This window comes from Pseudoliparis swirei, chromosome 18 (assembly GCF_029220125.1).
Source record: "Pseudoliparis swirei isolate HS2019 ecotype Mariana Trench chromosome 18, NWPU_hadal_v1, whole genome shotgun sequence".
NCBI classification, from domain to species: domain Eukaryota; kingdom Metazoa; phylum Chordata; class Actinopteri; order Perciformes; family Liparidae; genus Pseudoliparis; species Pseudoliparis swirei.
In genome coordinates this window covers 19,045,297-19,064,540 of record NC_079405.1, presented here as the reverse complement: position 1 = coordinate 19,064,540, position 19,244 = coordinate 19,045,297, and the positions used below count along the sequence as shown (strand labels likewise).

The 19,244-nt window shown below is 42.3% G+C and overlaps 2 protein-coding genes across 9 annotated transcripts in view; one reads left to right on the top strand and one right to left on the bottom strand.

Annotated features, from left to right (window-relative positions):
• The first annotated feature begins 5,104 nt into the window (after positions 1-5,104).
• On the top strand, positions 5,105-7,448 carry myog (myogenin). Its single transcript, XM_056436521.1, has 3 exons — positions 5,105-5,772; positions 6,439-6,535; positions 6,626-7,448. Exons 1-3 carry the CDS (start codon positions 5,239-5,241, stop codon positions 6,742-6,744), a joined length of 750 nt encoding a protein of 249 aa, XP_056292496.1. The 5' UTR covers positions 5,105-5,238; the 3' UTR covers positions 6,745-7,448.
• A 66-nt stretch (positions 7,449-7,514) lies between these two features.
• ppfia4 (PTPRF interacting protein alpha 4) overlaps positions 7,515-19,244 on the bottom strand; it is a 79,799-nt gene continuing 68,069 nt past the window's right edge. For 2 of the 8 annotated variants that reach the window (XM_056436505.1, XM_056436510.1), the window contains 21 exons: positions 18,573-18,704; positions 18,363-18,425; positions 18,079-18,170; positions 17,842-17,971; positions 17,226-17,422; positions 14,763-14,991; positions 14,643-14,678; positions 14,429-14,550; positions 14,095-14,207; positions 13,921-14,002; positions 13,700-13,781; positions 13,404-13,604; positions 12,950-13,012; positions 12,604-12,630; positions 11,597-11,772; positions 11,392-11,489; positions 10,622-10,797; positions 10,093-10,161; positions 9,805-9,991; positions 9,557-9,654; positions 7,515-9,107 (listed from right to left, as the gene is read on the bottom strand). In XM_056436505.1, the coding sequence (XP_056292480.1) occupies positions 9,596-9,654; positions 9,805-9,991; positions 10,093-10,161; positions 10,622-10,797; positions 11,392-11,489; positions 11,597-11,772; positions 12,604-12,630; positions 12,950-13,012; positions 13,404-13,604; positions 13,700-13,781; positions 13,921-14,002; positions 14,095-14,207; positions 14,429-14,550; positions 14,643-14,678; positions 14,763-14,991; positions 17,226-17,422; positions 17,842-17,971; positions 18,079-18,170; positions 18,363-18,425; positions 18,573-18,704 (2,334 nt within the window). In that variant the 3' untranslated portion in view covers positions 7,515-9,107; positions 9,557-9,595. The remainder of the gene's footprint in view (positions 9,108-9,556; positions 9,655-9,804; positions 9,992-10,092; positions 10,162-10,621; positions 10,798-11,391; positions 11,490-11,596; positions 11,773-12,603; positions 12,631-12,949; positions 13,013-13,403; positions 13,605-13,699; positions 13,782-13,920; positions 14,003-14,094; positions 14,208-14,428; positions 14,551-14,642; positions 14,679-14,762; positions 14,992-17,225; positions 17,423-17,841; positions 17,972-18,078; positions 18,171-18,362; positions 18,426-18,572; positions 18,705-19,244) is intronic. The other 6 variants (XM_056436506.1, XM_056436507.1, XM_056436511.1 and 3 more) reach the window with 6 other exon arrangements.

Genomic DNA, 19,244 nt, shown 5'->3' with positions numbered 1-19,244 from the left:
TAACTTTCCACATTCTCTTTTTATCCCCTATTGCGTATGCAATACTTCCTACATGGGGGATAAAAAGAGAATGTGGTAAGATGGGAGCTCTCAGTTGAACACTGCTCCCATACATTTGCCATGTTCATTGTATTGCTCTCACTGGATTTCTTGTACTTTTGATGCACCTTTATAAATATACATAGCCTTTCTGTGTCACTTTCTTCCTGTGTCTGATACCTCCAGCCTGTTAATCCTCCTTTGCTATCTTCTGTTTCATGTGTCTGGATATCTTTAACTGTATCTGTGTGTACAAGACCTTTCTCTCACCTTCATGCAGATACACACGCACTCAACACACACGCTTTCCCGACAGTTGTGGGTGCTGTTCTGTTGCTCCAGGTGCTGCCATGGGAGAAGGTCAATGAAGCCAGTTTTACCGAAAAAAAAGGCATAAAGACAGATAATTTCCAAATAAGAGTTCACAAAACGAGGACATTAGATATGTCACACATTAAAATGAGATTAGAGGGAAAACATTTTAGAGCTTTTGCTAGTACCTACAGCAGGAGGTCTGATATGGAAGATGATATACAGAAGCTAGACTTTCTGTGTTAATGGCATAGTTTCCACATAGTTATCCACACACATCTTCCAACACTGCAGTCATAGAACACAACACTGGCCTCAGACAGGATTCCGCCACGTCTCCTAGAGGAGCAATTCAGATTGTGTTTACACTTGGTCAACATCTAGGTGTAAATTGCCTTTAAATTAAACTATATATTTGTATGAGGGCCCTGTGAGATACCTTTCTGATTGACAGGAAATGGTATCTCTATTTTCAGTTATCCTACAACCTGTAGCAGTATTGGAATATGATGTCACGTAAATAATCTTGTTTCTAACAGTGGAGCATGGGCTATTTACAGTGAATATCTTTAAGTTCTTTCATTTGCTGCAAAGTAATTTAGTGGGAAGTGGGTTATGAGCGTAGATTTGTGTATGTACATATATGTGTTTTTTCCATGTATGCTGGAGTCTCGCAGTGAGCGGGATGCCAGCACAGGGAAGGGCAGCGGATGGCTCAGGGGCTCAGTCCATTCCTGTGATTTAACATGACACCACTTGAACTAAGACTTCGACAGCTGCATATGCACATGCCGGCCATTCTGTTTGTTGTAGGGGATTACCCACAATAAAAGCCACAGTGAGCAGCAGCATGGCTGGGCTACAGAACTACTGTTTCCCCCTGACTTAGAAAGCTTTCTCCAGGCCTCCAGAACCCTGTGAAAATACAGGTGTGGGCACTTCATTCTTAACTGCAGTGAATGGGAGTATTCTACCGATGATGGGTCGTAAGTTGTATCACATCGCCTTCACGCATCAGTCAAACAGCACAGCACTGCAGCTTATGCGCGGTTAATTACTCAACATAATTAGTGCATGGGGCATAGTAGTGTTGTAATCAGCTCAGACTGCTCCCATTCTATCACCTCAGAACTTTGGACGATAATGTTATATCGATTTGCTATAATGTTTTTGTATTAACTATTATCTGGCAGGCTTACACTGCCTTGTCATCTTTCACTAATATTGTTGTGTAGTAAGCATAAAATCACCATTATCTGAGAGAAGAGAGCTCGGCACGGTTCTAATATAACTTCAGAAGAGCAACAGAGGAGGATGGACAGGTGCAATAGATGTAATGTGTACAGAAGGACAGATTTAGAGTTAAAATACATTCAATGAATATGACAGAGTGTATGAATAGTTCGTAGTAGGCATATTCCACGATGGAGACCTCCACGATCCATCAGGCAGATGGAGGTAGAGAGGAGGAGTGGGCGGAGTCTCAACAGTGGGCGGAGGGCAGTGGCGTAGTTTGTATGGTGATGCTTAAAAAGAGAAAGGGCTAGAGGAGAGAGGGCAAACTTATAGAGTGATACACGTGTTTGGTAGAGTTCGTGACACTAGTTTTAAGACAAAATGATAATAAAAAAGTTCCCACCGTTACCTTAAATTGGTTAAAATCTATTGGAAAGGAGCATTTAAAGACTGTTTTGGTTTTAATTTGAGGAAAAACGTATTGTTCAAATAGTACACTTCCAATTACTAGCTAACCTTTTCTGAGTAGTTCTTAGCAGGAACATATAGAACACAGAAAATGTTAAATGTGTATTTAGTCAAGCATACAATTAAAACACATTTAATGTATGTTTCATTTCATGAAATAAGATGATCAATTAATATTTACTTTGATTTAAATAAATCTATCAGCTTTTCCAGCAATTACTTTTCCAGCAATTACACTAACATTGTCTTGGTTTTTACTATAAATTGTACAACATCATCTAGTTATATCATGGAATCATCTTGGTCACTGGTTATTGTGTGTCATATTGTATCTCACTTGTTTATCCCCCTTTAATCAACACTGCTCTACTCTTGTTATGTTATTCTCCTCTTACATATCTGATTTCTCAACTGCGGTCAGATGACAGTTCTACAGGTCAATGATGATCTTGAGGCTAACCTGGGGTTAGGAGGACTGATCCCTCCCCCTCCTCCCTCCCACTCAGCTGTCCCACAATGTGCTGCTGCTTGTCACTGAGGAGAAGTGGAACAGTGTTGCCAGTGACAGGGCAATCCCTGCACGCACGCACACACATAGACACACACACACACGCATTGTGCATTTTGAGTGTAAATAATTTGGCTTCTACTGCTTGAAATTAATTAGCTCTGTTTCCATCAGCTTTCCAGCAACTCTTCTATTGCTTTTTAATCAAATTAAATATGATCAGAAATAATTTAATATATTGTATCTTACATGTGGCCGATGAGGTGCAAAGAGCTCATGTATAAAGTACCAGTCTCAAAAAGGTAAATATTAATCAACTGTAGTTAAACTCTTAGTTATCGCTTCACTGATACAAAGGTACAGTATCTGCAAACAATAAACTCCCGATTGCTGTTTTACTATATCTCAAGTGTTAACTTCAAAATGCTGAGAGGGGACTTGTTCCTTAAACAAGACACAAATGTTTGCCTGAAACCACTACAAAACACACACACGCGCAAGATCTCTGGTTCTGCTGACAATGGGGCTGATGACAGAGGGTTATGACTGACTCTGACACACTGCAGACCCCAACCCTGCTGTAATCCTGAGAGTAACACAGGCGTCTTTGTGCTCACTCCACCATCAGTGACTATCCATCACAAACTAACCTGACAGCCCACCGCAGCCCTGCGCCAAGCATTTGACTCTGCACACTGCACTCTGCCTCAACCCCAAACTCGAGCCCAAAGCACAGGACTAGTTGATGAGCCACCAGCCATCTTGGCAGACCGCTGCTGGCCCTCCTTTCTTGTGTCTGCATAAACAAGTAATTTCATTTTACATTGAGAGGGATATTTTTACTCATCGAACATCCTTTTTGTCTTAATTGTAAATGTAACTTAATTGTTAATATCCTACAATTTGAGAATAAAGAACAAGTAAAATAGTGGACTAGGTATGCATAAGTACACACTTGAATTACAATAGATCAAATTTAAGAAGAGAATAATGAATAGAAATGTAGTGCAAATGGCTTGATCACTAAAACCAGGCACCTGTACGTTGTATATTTGTCTTACTTGTCAGCATTCTTTGTGCATGTATATAGGTCTCCTGCACACTTTAAAAAAGCTAATTAAGAGTTCTATGAAGACTCGGGACCTATCTAAAAGCGGCCATTTAAACCTTTAATAACAGGTGTGGTTAAGTACAATGATTACAGTAAGTGTAGTAAATGACCCTGGAACTGACACACCTATAAGATGCACCTATAATTAATGTTATTAATGCACTTTAAAGTGATGTGCTTGGAGATAGCTGTTCAATAAAACAGTACACGACACTATTACTCTATTATTAGACTCTGTCTGATCTGTCTGATGGATCACGGAGGTCTGGATCGTGGAATATGCCTACTACCAATTATGCCATTGCCCTGTTGATGCTCTGCCCACTCCTCTCTACCTCCATCTGCCTGATGGATTGTGGAGGTCTGGATCGTGGTCCATGCCTACTACCAACTATTCATACACTCTGTAATATTAATTGAATGTGTTGTTACTCTGTAATGATTCCTTACACGGCATCTATTGCATCTGTCCATCCAGGGAGAGGGATCCTCCTCTGTTGCTCTCCTGAAGGTTACTTCCCTTTTCTCCCTGTCAAAAGGTTTTTTTGGGAGTTTTTCCTGATCCGATGTGAGGTTCTGGGACAGGGATGTCTATGTGTACAGATTGTAAAGCCCTCTGAGAATGGGCTATACAAAATAAACTGAATTGAATTGAATTCGAAGGTCATTTGCATCACCCTTTGGAATACTTTTTGAAAGTCTGTAGATATGAATGTGGGTACATAAAACCAAGACCCAGCAATGGCATGAGCTTTGGCATGCCACCGAAGATTTTACATATTTAGTATCGACCTTGTTGATCACTCTGAACTCTCAGTCATAACAGAGTGTAAATGTGTGACCTAGTTTTGAGTAAACAACAATCCCTGGCCTCATTTCCTTCCCATCCAGAACTAGGAGCCAAACTGCTTATTGCTTTTACTTATCATTGGCTCACCGGAGGAGTAACAGCTGTCTCCAAACTGTCTCCAGACTGTCGCTACTGCCCCATCCTCCACCCCTGTGGCAGGGGACTTTATCGATGGTGTCATAGAGGGAGGCGCAAGTCTGGGATTAGCTCATTAAGACAGACATCTTTGATCTAAGGTATAACTCCCATTTTCATGGCTCCTTGATCATATTCTGGCTCTTAAGACACACAAGAGTGCACAACACAGACAGACAGACAGATAAACACACACACACACACACAAACATACACACACACACACACACACACACACACATGTCTTAAAGCCCTAGAGAGCAGGGCCCAAAAGAGATGTGAAGTGTAGATGTGCAGCAACAGCTAAACGTTGTGTCAGGTTTCTGGGGGCTCGTGCTAAATTTAACCCTGTGATCCTGCAGCAGGCAGAGGGGTTTAAATGCCAGCCTCCAGTTGCTCCACACCAGTTGTTCTCCACACGTCTTCCACTCATCACAAACTCCGGCTCAGGACGAAGACAGCCACACGCACATACACTCCAACACACGGCCCAAGCGCAGGGCCGAACACCACATACAGTAGAGCAGTTCCAGGGGAAACAGGAATCTTTGTCCCTTTCAGACCAAAGTGTTGTGCAGTATGGAGCTTTTTGAGACCAACCCTTACTTCTTCCCTGACCAGCGCTTCTACGAGGGAGGGGACAGCTACTTCCCCTCTCGTCTGCCTGGGGGGTACGACCAATCCACCTACCAGGATAGGAACTCTATGATGGGCTTGTGTGGGACTCTGTCTGGGGGTGTTGGAGTTGGGTTGACAGGAACAGAGGACAAAGCCTCTCCATCTAGCCTGTCACCTCACTCAGAGCCCCACTGCCCGGGTCAATGCCTGCCATGGGCCTGTAAGCTGTGCAAAAGAAAGACGGTTACCATGGACCGCCGGAGAGCGGCCACAATGAGAGAGAAGAGGCGTCTAAAGAAGGTGAACGAGGCCTTTGATGCTCTGAAGAGGAGCACCCTGATGAATCCTAACCAGAGACTACCCAAGGTTGAGATCTTGCGAAGTGCCATCCAGTATATTGAAAGGCTGCAGGCCCTGGTGTCTTCCCTGAACCAGCAGGACACTGAGATGGGACAGCAGGGACTGCACTACCGACCCAGCACGGCCCAACCCAGAGTGAGTAGGACAGAGGGATGATTAAAAGCAGAAGGTCACATATTCATGACTGAGAAGACAGCCTAAAGAACAGACAAAGAAAAAAAATAAAGAGGTAGAACAAAGATTAAATGTAAGTAGAGGAAGATATAGTCGACATTGTCAAAGTTAAAATGTTCTTGACAATGTGCAATTTTGATGAACTGATATACATTAAAGCAAGCCTCAAAATTGATCAGTGTGGCTTAGTGTTGAGGTTTGGGGCAGAAAGGGTGGCGTATCCAACTTTGTATTTAGGCATAGAACAAACAGATACACTTTCCGTTGTTGTCTTGCGGTTATTAAAAAAGAGATTTCTTAAGATTATATTCCAGTGTTCAGTTGTAATGTGTTAGACTACAGAATGCTTTTTGCGTATTTGAAGGTTCAAAGAGACAATGATGACAAACTGATGAGACTGGTGCCAAATGATATCAATCCAACAAATATTATTTGGCTGTATTTTTGGATTGAAAAATGTTGCTCTCTGGTTTAGATGCTGTTGTTCATGTTAATTTGCCTCTCAGCACTGTAAGAGTCTGCATTAGTGGTGGTTTGTGTGTCTGCGTTGTATCTCTGTGTGGGGCGGAGTGTGCATAACTGGAGTGAATGACAGCAACTTCTGTGTGTGCATCTCCACGGTAACAGGTGTCATCTAGCGCGCCCAGTTCAGGCAGCACCTGCTGCAGTAGCCCAGAGTGGAGCAACACTCCAGACCAGTGCACACAAAGCTACAGCAGCGAGGGTGAGTACAGTTTACACACAGTCTCATTAGACGGTACAAGCTGATGTGTCCTCTCTCATTCAATTCATGTGTGTATTGGTCTCTTTGCAGATCTTCTGAGTGCTGCTGACTCTCCAGAGCAGGGGAACATGCGTGCCCTGACCTCCATCGTGGATGGCATCAGTGCTGCAGGTGGACCTGTGGCCTTTCCTGTGGACATTTCCAAATAGAGCCCCACACAGCGGACCGATGGGTGCACAGAGAGCCACAGACAAAAACGAAAATGACAATTGGCAAAGCAGGTTGATAACCGGTCCAATTTAATTTATTTTTCAGCTCCACTGATGTGAGTGTCTTATGCTAAAATGTTTTTAAAAGTATGTTAATTGTAACTTTGCTGATCAATGGGTCTGCTGCCAAACTGAATTCCTTCTGTTCACAATGAGGCCTTATTCCCTTTATTTCCTGCCTTGTCCTCGGTCTAGACCTGTCTGTCAGAGCCACAGGAGCTTAGTCTAATGAGATATTCAAAGACTTCACTGCATGCACCCAACACATAGTTAGTAGAATGGATCTCTGTTTGGTTTGCCTTCTGTCTGATAGAGCCACAAAGGAAGGATGAAGCCTGGTTTTCTTCTTACTTAATTTAAGTTTTCCTCTTTTCTAAACCTTTCCCTTATCTCTTGATCTTTGTGTGTGTTCATTTCTGGGGCCAATATGTACCATGGCAGTTTTGACCAAGATCTGCTTAATTTAAACTGGTTATGAATGATAGTGCTGTAAATACTGTACGTTCCCTTTTATACAGAGTGTTTTTGCCATACTTTTGCTAACTTATTTTTGACTTTTATAAGTAAGATTGTTGTGTATTTGTAGATGTTCTGAAAAGTGAAATTTTCTCTCCAAATCTTCAATAAAGACCATTTTCAATACAGTGTTTGTCATCATCCATAATGAGATACTTTGACTGCGATAACTTAAAAAAGAAAACAACATCCAACATCTTTAAAAAACAGCTTTACTCATGTCTATATAGTGTCATAAATACAATTTACTTTTTTTATATAGCCAAATAATAAAATCTTGATTTGTCAGCATTGTTTCACACCTGGAATAAAGACACAGTACTCATAGCTGCCACATAGCACATTACACCTTTTAGACACCTTGGAAAAATTCTAAAATAAAAAGAAACACCCATCTACATCCAACCAACACATATACTGTGTTCTCATTGGATGAGGGGTTGGTCAGCCAAGAGCACTTACTGCTCGCTGGCAAGTCTCCATGGCAACTAAATGGGAGGTGAAAGGACCCGATTAGAAGAGTCCGTCACATTGAGCAGTTTTCTTGTTTATCATTGGCTGATGTTGAGCAGCAGTTTACAGTTTGATTTGAGAGAAAGTAAGGATTCAACAGAGAGGAGCTACAGTGTTCACACTACCCGTCCACAGAGAAGAGTCATGGTCACACGGCTGGGGTTGGCCTTTCGCACACAATTTCTCCACACATCTCGAGCAAAGACTCATTTGCGCTCACACGTGCACACCCACAAACACCCACACCCACACACACTTCATATTAAAGGATTCTCTCTATACTAGGCTACATAGTGTCATACTGAAGGCGAGAGAGGCGAAAAGAGGTGAGGTAACAGCTACATAGTGTCAAAAGATAAGGAGGAGGGCAAAGGAAAGAACTGGAGAAGAGGCAAAGAGAGAAGTTTGAAATTGGACCCATGAACCTGTGAAGAGTCCTTGTAGAAACACACCCCTTCCATAGTGAGACCCTCTCACTATTGATTCACACACTTACAGCATCCAGCAAAAGACACACAAAGGTCCGACACAAAAAGAAAGAGAAAGAAAGAGAAAGAGAGAACAGTCACGATCAATACAGGGTATTGGGTTTCATACAGCAATGATATTATATTATTTTCCATGTATAATTCCAATATACTATATATATATAGTATATATATATATATATAATCTATAATATTTATATAAAAAACATAAGTCATCCATTTTATGTACAGAGACAATAAATGAGTAATACCTTGCATAACCGGTAGAGGGGTAATAAGCAGTGGGATCTGCCATTTATACAAGTATTCATCATTCCCAACTTCAAATCAACAATGTCTCACAATAACTCTAAATCTTCTTTTTTTTTACACCAACTGACTTTTGTGTTGTCAAGGATGTGATGACACTGGAAGATTGGTTTCGACTTAGCCACGTTGAGAGATTAGAACCAGACAAGAACCCCAGCTGAGACCAGGAGAGCAGGAGCACAACACCACAACAACAAGGCTACTGGGAGCACTGGGGTGAACTGGGAGAAACAGGGATGAGTCTCCTTTACAGCAGCCAGCGTAGCCAATGAGCACTCTCAAGAGTTCAAAGGTCAGAGTTGGCCTCTGTATTGCACGTGTCCGAAAGAGATGTGAGAGGTGAAAGATGGGAGGTAAGGCCGGGCAACAAAAGGGAGGAAGACCCCTCCCCACTGTCACCCAGGACTCCGTCTCCAGATTTGGCATATCACTCTCAAAAGGCCGCAAGCATGTGTCCGTATTGGTAATGAGAATGTACTAGAAGAGAGAAAAAATGGTGAGGAACTTCAGAAGGGATGAGAGACTTTGTGCATTGAAGTGTACAATACAAGCTGAATTAAATTGGTAGAAAAAAATACACATCTTCAAATTAAACCACTCTGCACCTATTGACTTATAGTGAACCAAAAATTTGATTATTCAGTATTATCATATACAGACTTTTAGCAGAACTATATCCTGTACAGTCAGATCATTATGGCTGTACACAATGCTGCCGTGTAAAATTAATGATTCCAAGAAGAAGATAATAAAACACACTGGCTTTTTTTACTGGCTACAAGCAACAAATCTACTAGATATACAGGTACATTCGCCTGGTGCTGTAAAGTTAGTACCACATTCCTATCTCATGTCACACAGCTGGGCAATACTGGTTAAAGGCACTTGTCAGTTTAACAGTTTCAGCTCGTGATTTGTTCGCTTACCTGTTAGCATAAGCACTTCCGTTATTAAGCAGAGAGATGTTAGCATGAATAGGTCCGCACGGTCGAGGGATCGAGTCTCGGGGTCACCGGTGGATGAGCTTGAGCGGACACAACATGGAGGGGTTTCAGCGCAGTAGGATAAAGAATACATAACATATGTGTTAGTCAGTCAGGATGAGCAGAGAGCGGCACGTAGAAACACATACAAAAATATCTCATGGGCGAGAGGAGTTAGTGTTGTAACATACCTTCAGGCTGGAGCTGCTTCTTGGACATCAAACTCACAGAGGGCGGCATCATGGAGGGCATGCGGAAACCGGCAGGCAGCGTTTCCATGGAGCCCGCCATCATGCCGAGCCCCACCCCGCCCTCGCGTGCCCGAAACCTTTTGCGCCATGATGGAGATCTCCGAAAAGTCTTGTCATCCCCACTCTGCTGGGACGGGGATGAGAAAAACGCTGAGACTTAGGCCCTTTTCTAATTATTATTTATATTTTTAAGATGTATTTGATCAAAGCAGCAACTTGAATGGTTACCTCCTCTAGTTGGCGGTCGGTCCCAAGGGCTAATATGTTGTTGAACTCCCTCTCCATGACCTGCCGGGCCTGCAAAAAAGCACACACAACCTCTGTGAGCTCAGGTGTGAAGCTGTGTGTTAAAAAACCTGGGTCAGAAATAAACAAGAGCTGATGGCAAAATGTCATAAAAATCTCTTTAAATACTTTTAATAATCAAGAGTTATTGTCATTATTTTGTTCACCTGTGAATAGTGAGCATGTAATCTGTTTCGAAGCCTGTGACTGGGAAATACTATCAAGTGAATTCTGAGTGAGAACAACGGAGGATTTTGATACAACTGATACAGAATCTGACGCAAAAAAGTAAATCAACTAATCTCATAAAACAACTCTGTCTTTTGGAAGATGGACTGTTTGATGAAAGGCCAAAAGGCCTGTCATGACCGTGCAGTGTTGGGAACGAACCAAACGTGATTATATATCTTTTTCTGCTATTCACATCAGTTCAATCCTTGCATGCAACAGTTGTGTTTTCCTCTTTAACCACCTGTGTGTTCTGCATAGGGATCTGCAGGATGAGCGCTAGGCTGCTGTAGTCAAAGGTCTCGTCCAGAGAGATGAGCGCTCCGTGAACGCCGCTCTCCAGCAGGTTGCCGCTATATTCCCTCATACCAATGGACAGGACCCAGTGGATCACTTGCTCATTGGTCCACACCAACACATCTAATGTAAAAGAAAGTGGCTCAGGCTCAAGGTAACATTGTGTCATATATTATAGTGTCAACACATGTCATTACCAGGAAATAAGAGCAACTTGATTAAGCGTAAAGAGCTAGGAAGCGAGAGAGAGGTAAAGAGATAATGTTCATGAGGTCAACTCGCTGGCACACTCCCTTTGTTCATTCTAAACAGCTGCCAAACAGCTTTCAAAGTTGGAACAGGCGGTGTGTGTGCATGTGTGTGTAAACAGGGCAGGACTCTGATTTCCCATGACAGCTGAGTCAAGTTCATGTGCAGAACTCAAGGTCAAAGGGGCGGGAGAGCTGGCAAGATCGAAGTGTGTGTGTGTCTGTGTATGTGTGTGTCTTTGGGACTACTCTTGGTATGTGGAGCCTTGTATCATAAGATTGTAGGCCTGTTCAGCTGGCGTTCTGACAGTCCAAGGGGCTGCTGTTTCAACGCCTAGGCCAAATTGACAATATCAGGCAAAACCACAAGGTGGTACTCTGACCTAAGGAGACTGTGTATGTATGCGTGTGTGTGTGTGTGTGTGTGTGCGTTTGTCACTGTGTGCATCAGGGTGTGTGCAAAGTGTACCTTTCATTTCGTGTTGGCTGTCCTCTCTCCGGCGCTCCAGGTCTTTCCTGTCATAATTGAGTTTCTTCAAGCACATAATCCCATACTGCAGACTAGCCCTGTTACACACGCACGCACACAAACATAGAAAAGAACATCATGAGGCTTCTCATCTCCACTGCTGTGAGTCCAGTTATCTGAAATATGATAGCTAATAGCTACAGACCTATGGAAGCTGTCCACCATCTTGAGGTGGCTCCTCAGGTCCTTCTTGGTCAGGTGGTCCAGCATGCGTGCGTCCACCAGACACTCCATGAAGTATGAGCGATACTGAGGCAGGCCGAGGCTGGGAAGCCACTCGTTACCTATCCACTCATGATTCATATCACCATACGCCAGCGTCTAAATAGAGAGTACATAATGTTACTAATTTATGCAACAGAAAAAGAGAGAGGAACTGCTATTTGTTTCAAAATGATATACTGTATGTGTATATGGAAAAACAGCCATTTTGTAAAACCAAATGAAAATTATTATAAAAATGATTCTCAAATTGGTGGCATATATAAACACAAGTGTTCAGATCTACTGCAAAAGTGTTGCCAATTACATTCCAGGTCCATGGCCCAATTATTTATAAGTCATTACTTATTGGGCCACCCTTACTTTTTAATACGTACGCCTGTGTGTTCCATGCTAAGACAAGGAAACATGTTTTGGTTCCAAATATACTATGTCTCCTTTACTCTGCCTCTGTGTTCACTTTCCCAATTGCTGTGTACAATGTACAGCATGTTATTGACGATGAATTGTCTTCCCTCTATTATTCAAACACATGTATTAGTAAACACGTTAGAGAAAAGCATGGGCTCGGATTCAGTGTGTGCAGAAAGATGTTTACTTAATTAGTTTGTTTATTCAAAATAAAACAATTTGACCATGCACATGAACTGATTAAATAATACTATATTATTCTATCAAAAATAGATTAAAATCTCTCTGATGAAACAGGTTGTAACTACCTTTAATTCTTAAAGCATTACCCTAATTTGACCCCAAATAGTAAAACAGCAATACAGAACCACAACATCATAAAATAGAAGCAAATAATCAACAACAAAAATCAGAATGTTCAGTTCTTTCTCAATTTTGGTCCAAATTAAGTCTAATAAAAAAAAACACAGATCAAGACACAGAGTCACAAATCACAGACAAAGATGTAAGCAGCCTCACCTGTGCCCAGCTGCCCTCCTCATTCTCCTGAGTGGCAGCATGACAGAGACAATATATACAAGGTCAGAGAGATAGGGAACAACTACACATATAGCATATTCAGAAACACGCACGCACGCACGCACAAAGCTCTCATATAATTTTTTTTCATATCCCCAACACTTATATCGTTGACCAAACTTTTACAGGTTATAACAGTTAAATCTTACACACACATACCAGCACGAGCGCAACAATGCGTTAGTGTGTGATGTATTTGAAGGGGTATTCCGAGGGACATATGTGTGACAAGGTGGGGACAGTGTAAGTGGTGGATGGGGGAGGGGAGTACCCAGATGGTACTGACCGCTTTGGTGGAGGAAGCCAGGTTCTCCATCTCTTCGTGAGTCACCCACACATTTCCGGAGGACTGGGCAGAGGACGAAAACACACACATGCATGCATACAAAAGCACGCAAACACCCACCCAAACACACCCACAAATGCACTTGTGCATTTGTTCACACACACGACCCCCATTACACAGGCACACAGACACAAACATTGTGTTATGTGATGTCCAGGGAGGTGGTGTATTTCAGGCAGGTAGCTTGTATATGTGGCACTATTTGTGTGTCATTTTCCCACAGAGCCCCATGCAAAAAAAGTGGAAAAGATAAAGTCAATCCAGTACTGTGGTCCAAACAAGAGAGAGAACAAAACAAATGAAAGAGTGAGGATTCATCAACCTAGGGTGCATAGTGAAGGTCAAGTGAAGGAGGTTTTGAGTGTTTATGTTGTTGTTTGTTGTGTTATTTTACCGTTCTGGAGGTAAGTGGTGCAGATGGGCTGGTGAGGGACACCATCTCCTGGATGGCCAAGCGGAGTTTGAGCCGGTGCAAAGGGTTGCTGATGCCAATCTCCCTCTGAATCTCTGTGTCAGACAGTGCTGACATGATGGCTCCGCTTTTCACGTTGGCACGACAGGCTGCCACGTACCACGCTGGCATACCCACCCACAGCTGGTGAGAGTTATCAAGATATTCAAGATAGATAGAGGGAGGTTTTCTGAAATTAATTAATGGTTGTTTGTTACATAAGTAAACTAGGGGAGTACCTCTAGCCACGAGACAACAGTTGGGCCGTCCCAATTGGCAAATGGCAGGCCTCTTTTCCTAGCGTCTTCCAAAAGCTCGTGTCTAACAAGAAAATTAAGAGTGGACAGAAAAAGACAATGAGAAGTGAGTATTATCAGAGAGAAGGCTTTGTTAACAAAATGAAATAACAAGAATGAGAGAAATAAACACACAAATTCAGACACAGAAATTATGCTTGTACTTTTTCTTCATCCTGCGGTCCCTCTCAGCCTGTGTACCCAGTTTTCCTAGAGTCATAGTGTCACCAATGCCCATCTCAAAGTCTGTAAAAAGCAACACAGTGTTTTTTTTAATCTCTATAAATCACACACAATTTCACACTGTCCGCATCAACCGGTATTTAGTCTGCAGGTACCTGTTAAGGCCGGTAGAGGCTGTCCATCTCTGCATACAGTCTGCTCCAATCGACCCTTCTCCTTCTTCCCAAACAATCGGCCAATAGATGACTTGATGCCTTTTTTCTGCTTGCTGCAAACAGCAAATGATTTTCAATTAAAATCTTTAAACCCATTATCTCATTATTGTACTATTAAAAAGCAAGGTAAAAAACATGTTTGTGTGTGTAAAGCATAGAGAATTATTCTGATCTAAATCCTGCTGCTACAATCTTTAGAACCGTTAAACAATCTGACAAAGGTCTGAACTGATGCTGATTTAACCTCTGTGTGTGTTTGTGTGTGTGTGTTTACCCTCGGCCATCCTCTAGACTGCCTGTAAACTGTGCAAAATTGGTTTCTAGCCGTAGACTGCGGGGAGACGAGGGAGGCGATGTTTCACACTTGATAGTAGCTTTGTCCACTTCCACTGGAGACTATAAGAGTCACAAAAGTAACTCGGCTCAGTCACAAAAATCAGTCGGGAAAAAATAAAACAGAACAGATGTAGTTGTGTTAGCAAACTTACTGCTACTTTCCTGCGGTGTTTCCTCAAGTCGCTTGGCTATCAAACAAGACAACAAACAGTTACAGCTTTTCACAATGAGCGTACGGCTGAACAAAATATGGAGCGTTTGTGCTCTCTGACCAGAGTCATGATGCCTAGATGGTGGCTGGCGTTGCGTGAGTGGTGTTTAGGTGTGGAGTGGCCACTGGTGGGGGGGGAAGAGGATGATGCCAGGGACTGAGCAGTGGCGGAAGTGGGCAGTGCCCGGGGTCGAAGCGTCACGTTGAGTCCGTCCATGCTGCCGCTGTTCACACGAGACTCAATCTCGTCAGAGCGGAGGTCTGCTGACTCTCTCTCCACCTGGATCATCCTGCATAAACACATGCACACATACATATAGGCTTTGTGGAGCATAGAATCAATCAATCAATCAATGATTAACAACAAATAACATAACAAATTATGAATACATATATGGAGTTAAAAATTATCACAATAAAATCAATTAGTTTGAAACTCATTTGTTCTACTAATTTGATGTATTTTAGTTCTTATTCAATTAATCTGGTAAGTAATTATCTATTTACTACTTACAAATTATCTTGGCAATAAATGCCTTAAAAATATATAAATTGTAGCACAGACATTTTTTTAAATGTATTTCTTCAAGATACTCTGGATCTATTTTGCATCCCCCCAGAAGCGTATTCTGACCTTGTTTACTGGAAACTGCAATAAACAGTGTCCTCTTCAAGCGGGAAACAGAACGGAAGAAGAAAGAGTCACCATCTTTCTATTTAATGCCACTATAAGATGTGTTACATTTTGCCTGGTCACAGGCCTTCATGCATTGCATTAACAAGATGTTGCTGTTGTGTCTTCAAAATGACAATTTTCTTGTAATTATTTGTTCTTTGATATATCTATCGATCAAACCAGAGGAGACCAACCAACTCAGTAAAATTCAAGCATGTTATAAAAATCCAGGGATGTTTATTCAACTTTATACAGTCAGATACAGAGAGCAGTTATTTAACTCACTAAAATGCAAGCATGTCTTAAAGACATACAAACATGGATGATCTGCAACTTCTTGACGTTAAACTCAGACAAAACCGAAGTAATTTTACTCGACCCTGAGCACCTCAGAGATCAATAATCTGGTGATGTTGTTTCTATAGATGGCATTGCCCTAGCATCCAACACCACTGTAAAGTATCTCACCGTTATCTTTGATTGGGACTTGTCCTTTAACTCCCATGTAAAGCAAATCTCAAGGATGGCATTCTTTCATCTATGTAATATTTCAAAAATCAGGCACATCTTGTCTCAAAAAATGCAGAAAAATTGGTTCACGTGTTCGTTACTTCAAGACTGGATTACTGCAACTCCTTATTATCAGGCTGCTCTAATAAGTCTCTTAGGTCCCTCCAGTTGATCCAGAATGCTGCAGCTTGTGTTCTCACTAAAACTAAGAAAAGAGATCACATCACTCCTGCACTAGCTGCTTTGCACTGGCTCCCCGTAAAATGAAGAATCATTCTTCTCTTAACCTACAAAGCCTTGATTGGTGATGCACCATCATATCTTAAGGAGCTTGTAGTACCATATTGCCCCACTAGAAAGCTGCGCTCACTAAATGCGGGGTTACTTGTAGTTCCTAGAGTCTTAAAAAGTAGGATGGGAGCCAGAGCCTTTAGTTATCAAGCTCCTCTTTTATGGAACCAGCTTCCACCTTCAGTCCGGGAGGCAGACACAGTCACCTCATTTAAGAGTAGACTTAAGACTTTCCTCTTTGCCAGAGCTTATAGTTAGGGCTGAATCAGGTTCACATGGTCCAGCCCCTAAAGATGCTGCTATAGGTTTATAGGCTGCTGGGGGACGTTTTAGGATACACTGAGCACCTATCTCCTCTTTTCTCCCTCCTTATGGATGAATTTTCATCTCTCAATCACACATTACTAACTCTGCTTTCTCCCCGGAGTCCTTTTCAAGTCAAGTCTTTTGACGTCATCGGACCCTATGAGATGGCATAGATCCTATCTGCCTGATGGATCATCGAGGTCTGGATCGTCGAATGCCTGCTACAAACTACGCCACTGCCCTGTTGAGACTCCGCCCACTCCTTCTCTCTACCTCCATCTGCCAGATGGATCGTGGAGGTCTCCATCGTGGAATATGCCTACTATGAACTATTCATACACTCTGTCATATTCATTGAATGTATTTTAACTCTAAATCTGTCCTTCTGTACACATTACATATATTGCACCTGTCCATCCTGGAGAGGGATCCTCCTCTGTTGCTCTCCTGAAGGTTTCTTCCCTTTTTTCCCCATGAAGGGTTATTTGGGAGTTTTTCCTGATCCGATGTGAGGTTTTGGGACAGGGATGTCTATATGTACAGATTGTAAAGCACTCCGAGACAAATTTGTAATTTGTAAATTGGGCTATACAAATAAACAGAATTGAATTGAAATTCTCTTATATTGAACACTTTGTTCTCTCTTTATCTCCACCCGTGGACTGCTGCACGTACCCACTTTCCCCATGGGGATCATGAAACTGTCATGTGTTGTAATCTAATGTGCTTGTGCTTTGTCACCTTATCTCTTCATTTATAGCATCGAGCTGCTCCTGCAGCATTAGAGCAAGAGTCTGAGCGTCAGATTGGCCGCTGGGGGAAAGCAGGGTCGAGCTAACGTCATCGTCCAGGTCTGACTCTGCCTCGATGTCGCTGCCGAGGAGGTGGCTGACGCTTCCACGCAGAGATGGGTAGTCCTGTTCAAACACAGCGAACACCTGGACACAACAAAATACACAAGCTTTAACACTTGTTAAAGGAGTAAACAAGTTAAATATAACATACATTGATCATGAAGAAATGTACCTGAAGAATGTGCTATATGGATTCATTCTGATTACATATACACAAATACAATATGACAATGAACAGGTAACTTACATCAGACAGCAAGTCCATGGCAGCAGGTGAAAGAGAGACAGAGAGGTTAGTAGAGAATGAAAAGTTAGGCAGCCAAGCACTGACACTTGTTAGCAAAGCAGACATCAACTTGGATAAAAGCACTGATCAAGAGCTGTATGTGGTTAGAAGAACAGTTGACACATGATTTTGTGATCTGTAAGTTGGCCATCCTGCTTAATGTTTGTGTGTGTGAGGAACTGGGGTTGTTTTGCCCTGATAAAGTCATCATTAACACCTTGTTTGGGTCATCCCGTAGCGCTGCCATTCTGCCCTTATGTGGCCGCCTAATCACAGCTGTGCTGTAGTGGCCATCTTGGCCCTCCACCACAGAGAAGCGAAGGTCACTGGAGCTGTCCAGGTGTGACCTGAGAGACACATGTCATAGTTTTCCATCAATAATGCATATAGCACTATGTTAGTATATGAGAGAGCATGTCTAGAGGGAGGAGGTGTACTGTATGTCTGTGTGTACCGAGGGTGAGTTCCATCTCCAAATGCCCCACTGCGACGTTTCAAATGGTCAATCTCATTTCTCAACTTCTCAATCTCTCCAATCAACCGTTCCTGTGGGAGAAAAAGGCATTATTCAGATTGCTTAATTAAGTAAAAGTAGCAACACTGCTTTCGTCACCAATGATGCATGTTGTGATTGGATGTTACCGACAGCACAGTGTCAGTAAAATCCAATCACAATCACAGTGCTCTGCTGGTTTGAAGGTTTTCAGTGATTAGGTGATTGATTTGAGTCTCACTGACCCTGGTGTGGTGGAATTCTTCAAGCTGTTTCTGGCAATTCTCGAGGTCCTGAATGAGGGAGTTCTGGACAAAAGAAATCACGAAACAATGACAAAATAAATCTGTGTGTCCAAGTATAACCTGTGCTATAGTTAATTATGTTTATCTGTAAGGCAATAATAACAGCAGTACGAGCTGCTGCTCAAATGAATCCATGTGCACAGGCCTTGCCTTGTCCTCCAGGGCAGCCATGCGTTCCTTTAAATGGAGCTGCAGTCTTTCATTGGACTCAGTGAGCAGACGATCCACAGTGTCTGACAAACGCTTGTTGTGCTCTTCATTCATTTTTTCTCTCTGACGTGCCTGATGAGCAGAGATAGAGAGAACCAGATGAGTGGGAATGACATCATAAAATGTTCTCTTTTGACCCAGACACCATTTGGGTTTATTTATGCTCCTAATCAAGAGCATCTCTGTTTGGACTAAAGGATGACGTGTGTATTGAGCCCAAGATCACCACCTGCCAGATATAGGTTTTCTTGGCCAACAACGGATCTCGCAGCCAGAGTGATTTAATTATAGACATTTACATGACGATGAAAAAGGGTTCAACGCCTTCTCTTAAATGGGAAGTGCTGTGCTGAAATATGTATTTTTCGGTAATTTCATGCAAGTGAATTAACACAGACACACAAGAACACAAATGTGCATCCTCAGAGAGCTCTTTAACCTAAATATAGTCATGAGAGAGAGAGAGAGAGAGAGAAAGAGAAAGCTGAGAGAGAGAGAGAGAGAGAGAGAGAGCGAGAGAGAGGATTTATCATTGCTTGAATTATTCAGAGTCTAAATATAGCAGCCAATCAGAATTGTTTTGCAGCAAGATATGTGGATTTGTTCCAAATT